The 8,004-nt window shown below is 33.1% G+C and overlaps 1 protein-coding gene across 1 annotated transcript in view; it reads left to right on the forward strand.

Moving 5' to 3' along the window:
* LOC107596290 (protein unc-13 homolog B-like) overlaps positions 1 to 7,763 on the forward strand; it is an 89,922-nt gene extending 82,159 nt beyond the window's left edge. The window contains exons 40-43 of the mRNA XM_016286984.1: positions 1,864 to 1,920; positions 3,901 to 3,993; positions 4,076 to 4,235; positions 7,276 to 7,763. Coding sequence (XP_016142470.1) covers positions 1,864 to 1,920; positions 3,901 to 3,993; positions 4,076 to 4,235; positions 7,276 to 7,567 — 602 coding nt within the window. The 3' untranslated portion in view covers positions 7,568 to 7,763. The remainder of the gene's footprint in view (positions 1 to 1,863; positions 1,921 to 3,900; positions 3,994 to 4,075; positions 4,236 to 7,275) is intronic.
* The last annotated feature ends 241 nt before the right edge of the window (positions 7,764 to 8,004 follow it).

The raw sequence follows: 8,004 nt of genomic DNA on the forward strand, positions 1-8,004 counted from the left end.
TTTTTCATTTCAAGTTTGAATCTTATAAAAAAGTTTACATAATGAATATATTTAGCTAAGAGGAAAATAAGGTTAATGAAATAAACACATATCACTTTTCTTTTCACAATCATGAAAACCAAAAATTACATTTCTATACGTAAATTTATTCACGTAAGATTCACATAACATTTGATAAAATCAAGAAAATCATCAAAATGTCATTGTGTGAGCAACTCCAATATCCATGTAAAGAGGTTTCAGGGTGGTGGGCTACATCATACACATGTGAGCACAAATACACACACACACACACCCTCCCACCACACACTCGAATGCAATCATACACACATATATCTGCACTCTCATATAAATCTACAGTTTTATATTTACATTTAAAATTTTTTGTCATTTAGCAGACACTTTTATCCAAAATTTTATCCAAATGAGGACAATAAAATATGTAAATATTATATGACCTAATAAATAAATATAAACTGTAAGCATTGCAATACATAATAAAATCTGAACTCTATTTAATATTTCTGTTCAATAAAACCATTCAAGTGTAAATTATATCATAAAACATACAAAATAAGGCAGAATCTATATACAGTATATACAGGTGCATCTCAATAAATTAGAATGTCATGGAAAAGTTTATTTCAGCAATTCAACTCAAATTGTGATACTCATGTATTAAAGGGGTCATATGATGCTGCTAAAAAGAACATTATTTGGTGTATTTGGTGTAATGAAATGTGTTTATGCGGTTTAAGGTTAAAAAAACACATTATTTTCCACATACTGTACATTATTGTTTCTCCTCTATGTCTCGGCTTTCTGAAACGCGTACATTTTTACAAAGCTCATCGGTCTGAAAAGCGAGGTGTGCTGTGATTGGCCAGCTATCCAGAGCGTTGTGATTGGCCGAATACCTCAAGCGTGTGACGGAAATGTTACGCCCCTTACATATTGTGATGCCTTGTCCGGCCGGAGCGATGGGACAAGCGGAGGTGGGCTAGGGTGAATGGAGGCGGGCTCGGAGGCGGGCTAGAGTGAGTGGAGGCCAGCGGGCTTGAGAACAGCTTGCAGCAACCACATGTGACGACCCCGGGCTGGACTCCGCTTCGTCCACGGTGAAAGCCGATCCGGTGATCCACAGCAAAGTTGTAGTATTTCCTCAGCGTCCCGCACGGATCAGCTCTAGGCATGACGAAGCAGATATCATCCTCTTTTGGAAAACCAAACAAAGTAGTTTCGTTTTCACAACGAAACACACGGCAACAAAAATATTACAGCGAGAATCAAAGTTACACCTTCTTTCTTTGCGTGAACATTTGGGCGATGTTATGCAAATCTTCCCACATCGTGACGTAGACGTGTGGGGCGTGCTAGAACGAGCCGTTTTAGGTAGGTGTGCTTGACTCTTAACTTTTATAAAGAATATCTCTTTGGATTTAAGACTTTAGTCTTTGCAGCTTTACAGATCTTCTTTATGCACCAAGAGCTTGTAACACTCCAAAGAGAAAGGAAAAATTTTAATTGCATCATATGACCCCTTTAAATAAATTAAAGTAATCTTGTGGCCCTTTTGGAAGAGCGCTGGCGCCCCCTAGTGGCTCCCGGTCCTCTGGCTGCGAACCACAGCAATGAGATTAGATGGAGATTTTTGCAGAAAAGACTCACATGTGTCTCCTGTTGAGCTCAATATGAACATTTCTAATCTAATGATCTGCTCCGCATTCATTTTATAGCTCTATGCTCTAATTGGATGATGATTAGTGACTCACTGGGGTCTGTTTGTGTTTTTCCATAACTATGTTAGGGATGTTTATGTGTTTATATGAACAAAACTTAATCTTCCTCTTCTCTTGTGTTTAGTTCATGGTGGTAAAGGCGTGCGATACACTCACAGTGAAGATGTTTATCCAGAGAAAGGTGCGTATCTGCAGATCCACTCATGCGCCTCATTTATATTCATGTGTGCAGATATTCATTTCCATATTCATGTGAATATCACAAGCTGCTATAGTTCTCGAGATTTACACAAACTAAAAGGTTTTTTCATGGTTTACCTAATAAAAATGTACTGTGGTAATAATGATGTCTGGGGAAAACAGCAGATATGTTTGTTATTATTGCTATAGTAAACTAAAATTGTTATTCTTACTGTGGTAGCTTGAAATTGACCGCAACAGAGAGATTCTGGAAGCATCTTAAACAGTTTGAAGGAGATGTATACTCATTTATTACGATTTTACAGCAGTAACTAATAGTCACTATGGTATTTTGGCAGAAACTATAATTACTGTGATGCATGTTTGTAAGGAGAGACAATAGAGATCCACAATTTGATGGAATTTGAATTTGATTTGATGTCATCTTGATCTCCTCCGTTTAATGAGAGTCAATGTTATGGATGGCTATATTTGTTTTTATGTTTTTATGGACAGTAAGTGTCAGATGTGTAAGGTTTGATTCTGCTGCCCTCTGCTGGAACAACCTCGAATAGCACTAATGACACTAACACAAGCACACCTTGTGTTGTCATTTTTTTTTTATTATATTATATTTAAAAATAATAATAATTTGCCAGCCAAACCCCTTTGACGTAAAATATTTACTTGAAGTCCCCCTGAGATTTTAAGCTGATATTTCAATAAATTAACAACACATTTGCATGTTCATGGTTCTCTTGTGTTGGTTAAAGCTCAGATGACATGCAAGTAAACAGATTAAATATTTAATCTTTTATTAGTAAGTGTTGTATTTTGATTTTAAATTAGATTTTTTTTTTAAGTAATTATATATAGGACTGCACGACTGACAAAAGTTTTTATTGTGATTGTTTTGTCATGTATATATTATTTTGTCATATATTTGAATTGTTTTTATTTTTAAATTATTAATATATACATATATGGGACTGTATGACTGCCAAAAAGTGTAATTGTATTTATTTTATTTTTGTCATGCATATATTATTTTGTTTATATATTTTAATTGTTTTTGTTTTAAAATTAATTATATACAGGACTGCACGACTGCCAAAAATTGTTGTTGTGATTATTTTGTCATATATTTTAATTGTTTTTATTTTTTAATTATTTATATATACATACGACGGTATGACTGCCAAAATGTGTAATTGTAATTATTTTGTTATTTTTATTTTGTCATGCATGTATTATTTTGTTTATATATTTGGATGGTTTTTATTTTTAAATAATTATACGTAGGACTGCATGATTGTTAATTGTGATTATTTTGTCATTTTTATTTTTTAAATTGTTATTATTTTTTTTGTGTGTGTGTCATTTGTATATTATTTTCTTTATATATTCTCTAAATGTTTTTATTTTAAAATTATTTATATATAGGACTGCATGACCGCCAAATAATTTAGTTGATTATTTTGTCATGTATATATTATTTTGTTATATATTTGATTATTTTTTTTAATTAATTATATATAGGACTGCATGACCGATGATAGTGATTATTTTGTAATTTTTTGTATATTATTTGTATTTGCATTTTTTTTTTCATTTGTGTATTATTTTTATTGTATAATAAATATTGAAAATGACTGAAACATATTCCTATTACAATTGTAAATGACACAAAAAAATTAATGTGATTAAAATGATAAGAATTCTTAACTATTTATGTCTTAAATTCTTTCAAATGTACAAACCCTCAATCTTTTACCATTTCAAATTAATGCTTTTATTTAGCCGTAATACTGGTGAAATGCTGTAAACTTCTAGGTTAAAACTAAAAGGTTGGAAATTATGTGAATGTGTAAATACAGCAACCCTAGCGCACACTGTGTTTCCAAATGCATGTGTTAGACATCAAAACAAAATCTTCAGAAGCCTAACATTTGATGCTCTTCTGACCTCCTGAATTGCTCAGCCTCAGGCGTGGATGACGCGGTGGGTGAGATTTGTATGACTGTGGAGATCTTCAGCGACCCAAACACAGGAGGACACAAAATCACAGCTAAAGGTGCTTCTGTCTTTCAGACCTGGTCTTGTTTATTAACATGTTTAGTATTTAATTAATGCTGTTGTTGTGCTGTGATTGACAGTGGTGGCAGCCAATGACCTTCGCTGGCAGACGCAGGGAATATTCCGGCCCTTCGTGGAGGTGTACATCATCGGCCCGCACCTCAGTGACAAGAAGAGGAAGTTCGCCACCAAATCCAAAAACAACAGTTGGTCGGCCAAGTTCGGCGAATCCTTCCAGTTGTACGTTTTTAACAGAGACCGATCGAACTTCTGCATAAGTAGGGTTGGGAATCGAAAATCTATTCCAATTCCAGAATCGGATACTTAAATTTCAATTCCTGTGTGCATCCATCTCTTTTTAGCTGACGAAAAGCAGCTGTTAAAATGTTTTTGTCTTTGATTCATTCATTCAAGAGATTCGTTCAAAAATACTGATTCATCCAGTAATGAAACAAGTCAATCGTGAGTGACTCATTGAATCATTCCGTTTATAAATTCCATGAGATTTTGTTTCGTTGTCTATTTTTTTCTTCAGAATTGTGAGAGAATTACAACCAAAACAAAAAACAAACTCAGTTTATCCAGAATCATGCAATTCTATTTTACACACAAACAGCTCTTAATCGAGTCCAGTTTTTATGTAGCCTGATGATTTTTGTTCATGGTATTCAGCAGCAATTAAATGTTTTACAGAATAAATATGTTTGATATCTAAATCTTTGACTTTGTTTTTGAACCACATTGGAATCGAAAAGAATTGGAATTGATCAATTCAAACGATACCCAACCCTATGCATATGTTTTTATGAAAGGACAATATTTGCCCCCTATACCAATGATTTATTCATTTAAGAGGACATAGTTTCCTATCTATTTATTTAATTTTCATATCACATAGTTGACTTTTTGTTTTAAAGAAATGAATTTATCTGAATAATTTTGGCTGCTACTTATGGATTTTCAAAAGAGGTTTATGATTCCATTAATTTCTGAAGGCATTTTCCTAAATATATATGAAAATTGCATTATACAATTATATTATTTAGTTAGTTAAGTTTTATACTTTAGAAATTAAAATAAAAAGTTTATTAATTGATTTGTCTGCTACTAATGGATTTTCAAAAAGGGATTATGTCAATAATTTATGGTGGCATTTTCCTAAGCATATATATATATATATATATAATTTATTTATTTATATTTTATGTCAAGTACTTCCATTCATAAGAAATTAATCTCTAAAATTCTGATTGCTTCTAATGGATTTTTAAAATGGGTTTATGATGCCATTAATTTATGAAGGCATGTTTTTATAACCTAACTGTATAAAAATTAACTTTTAATTAATTTATTTAATTTTTTACTTATTTAAATGTTATGCCTAGTGATTCACTTTATAGAAATGAAATCATCTGTATCTGTGTTGTTGTTGTTGTTGTTAATTAAAACTAAAACTATTAAAAATTGTAATTACCTTTAATAAAGCTGAAATACAGTAAAATATAAATATTAGATGAAGAACTCAAACGTATTTCAGCTAGGATTCAGTACGTTTTATTTTATTGTATTTCAGCTTTATTTCAGTTTCAATAAACAATTTTTTAATAGTTTTAGTAATTTTACTAATTCAACTTAAACTTATTTCAGTTCATATTTAGTAAGTTTTTAGAGATTCTCATCTAATATTTATATTTTATTGTATTTCAGCTTTATTTCCATAAACAAAATAAACAACATTTTTAATAGTTTTAGCTTTAATAATTTTAGTTCTTCAACTTACATTTATTTCAGTTAGTATTCAGTAAGTTTGTAGAGTTCTTCATCGAATTTTTATATTTTATTCTGTTTCAGCTTTATTTCAATAAACAAAAAATTATTTTTAGTTTTAGTAATTTTAGCACTTCATCTTATTTCAGATAGTATTCAGTATGTTTTTAAGTTAAAGTACTAAAATTACTAAAACTGAAAAAAATTGAAATATATAAAAAAAAATTATAAACAAGTTTTTTTAAAAGACATACACCGTAAACTAAAATGAAAATATAAAAAAAATCAAAATATTAATAAATACTATAATAGCATGTAAATAATACTGAAATGGTACTTACATGAAGACCATTATTACTTTATATGTTTTAAACTAAAGCAATAAGCCCCAAGAAGGCTATTCCGCTCTGCTTCGTACCTAACAACGGCCATTAGCTGTTATAAATTCACTGCAAACCACGGCTTCACGGGACTTATTGCTTTTATAAAATGGTTATTCCATATACGTAGTAAGGTAACAGAGCAAATAAAGTGTAATGATATTAATAAAAACAGTATTCTTCCACCAAACAATGTAGCTCCTCAGAAACAGTTGTGGTTGCTACAAAGTGGTTTCAGAGCAACACACAGACGTAAACAAAGGTGTGTTACTTTGTAGAGTCATTCACAACAGCTTGGAACACGGCTCAGCCAATCAGAATCAAGCACCGGAACTCTCCGCATTATAATAGATTTGTTTTTACTATTTAAAAAAAATATTTAGTGTTTGGAGACACTATCTTTCTAGGCGTCAGTAGGCGCATTGCCATTACAGATTTGCGCAAAACTTTGGCGATATTTTCTGAATGTCGATAAAAAAGTATTGCGAAATGACGGCGTTTCCATTAACCAATGTTATGAGACTTAAACGTAAACTTTTGCCTCTCGCAATAAGTCATGGCAACGGATTTTGGTGGGATTTTGGCTATATTTATTCAAAGGAGGCTTATGCGTGTATCTTTACAGAAGCAGCAAAGAGAGCCGCTTCAGAAACGTGCGTGGCGAGGCTGGAATAAACCATAGACTGTATAAAAACATTAACACAAGCATTGCGTGGCCGCAATCAGCTTCAGTGACCGTATCAGAGCCACACTGCACCACAGACGTGTGCAGTGTAAATTGTCTAAGTATTAATGGTAGGGAAAGCCCCTTATACTGGAGCGCGGCCACTTATGAAGTGTTTCTTGGAGGTTATAGTACATTGAAGAATGATCATATGAATTTTTACATACGCCATGTGACCTGTAAATGCGAAAAAGCCGTTTCCATTGCAGTTTTGCGAATTATTCCTTTTTCGCATTGCCTGAAAAACCACCTCATGCGAGCGTAAAAACTTTTTTGCGATATATGGCTGTTTTTGCGAATTTAACGCGTTTCCATTAAGCGTATTTTCAATTCGCAATTTCAATTTGTGCAATTTGAAGGGTAATGGAAACACGCCTACTGATGTGATTCTCTCTCGCTCCCTCTCTAGTGTGCTGGGCAGTGAGCTGGGGCCGGAGGGTTACGAGCTGCAGGTGTGTGTGAAGGATTACTGTTTTGCGCGCGAGGACCGGAGTGTGGGCATGACTGTGCTTCAGCTGAAGGAGCTAACGTCTCGCAGCAGCGCCACCTGCTGGCTCCCGCTCGCCAAACGCATCCACATGGACGAGACGGGCCTCACCGTCCTCCGCATCCTCTCGCAGCGCAACAACGACGAGGTGGCCAAAGAGTTCGTCAAGCTGAAGTCGGACCAGCGCTCGGCCGAGGAGGGCAGGGGGAGCTGAGGTGTAAAAGCACCAAACAAAAGCAATGGAGCACAGACACACTCATATCTGCACAGACGAACGCAATCGAGCAAATAATGACGTCAGCAGAAACCCCTGACAAATAATATTTCAGCTCGACCTGACCCTGTTTACTTCCATAAGTTCCAGTTCCTGATGAATGAATCCAGTCATAAACGTTTGATTTCTGTCTTAGTAACGGTGCTGTTTTTTGTGATTTTTATTATTTTTTTAAATGTCTGTGTAGTTGTTATTAATTTTATTTCAGTTTTATTCTAACTTGATACCAAAATAATTAAATTAAATCTGAAATAAAATTTATAAAAACTATTTAGACATGTTTAAAAAAAATAACTAAAACTTTAAAATGAAAACCGAAAATATTTTTTTTAAATCTCAATAAAATATTAATATATATATATATAAAATTAAATATT

This window comes from Sinocyclocheilus grahami, unplaced genomic scaffold, assembly GCF_001515645.1.
Source record: "Sinocyclocheilus grahami isolate Dianchi unplaced genomic scaffold, SAMN03320097.WGS_v1.1 scaffold216.1, whole genome shotgun sequence".
Taxonomy (NCBI): Eukaryota; Metazoa; Chordata; class Actinopteri; order Cypriniformes; family Cyprinidae; genus Sinocyclocheilus; species Sinocyclocheilus grahami.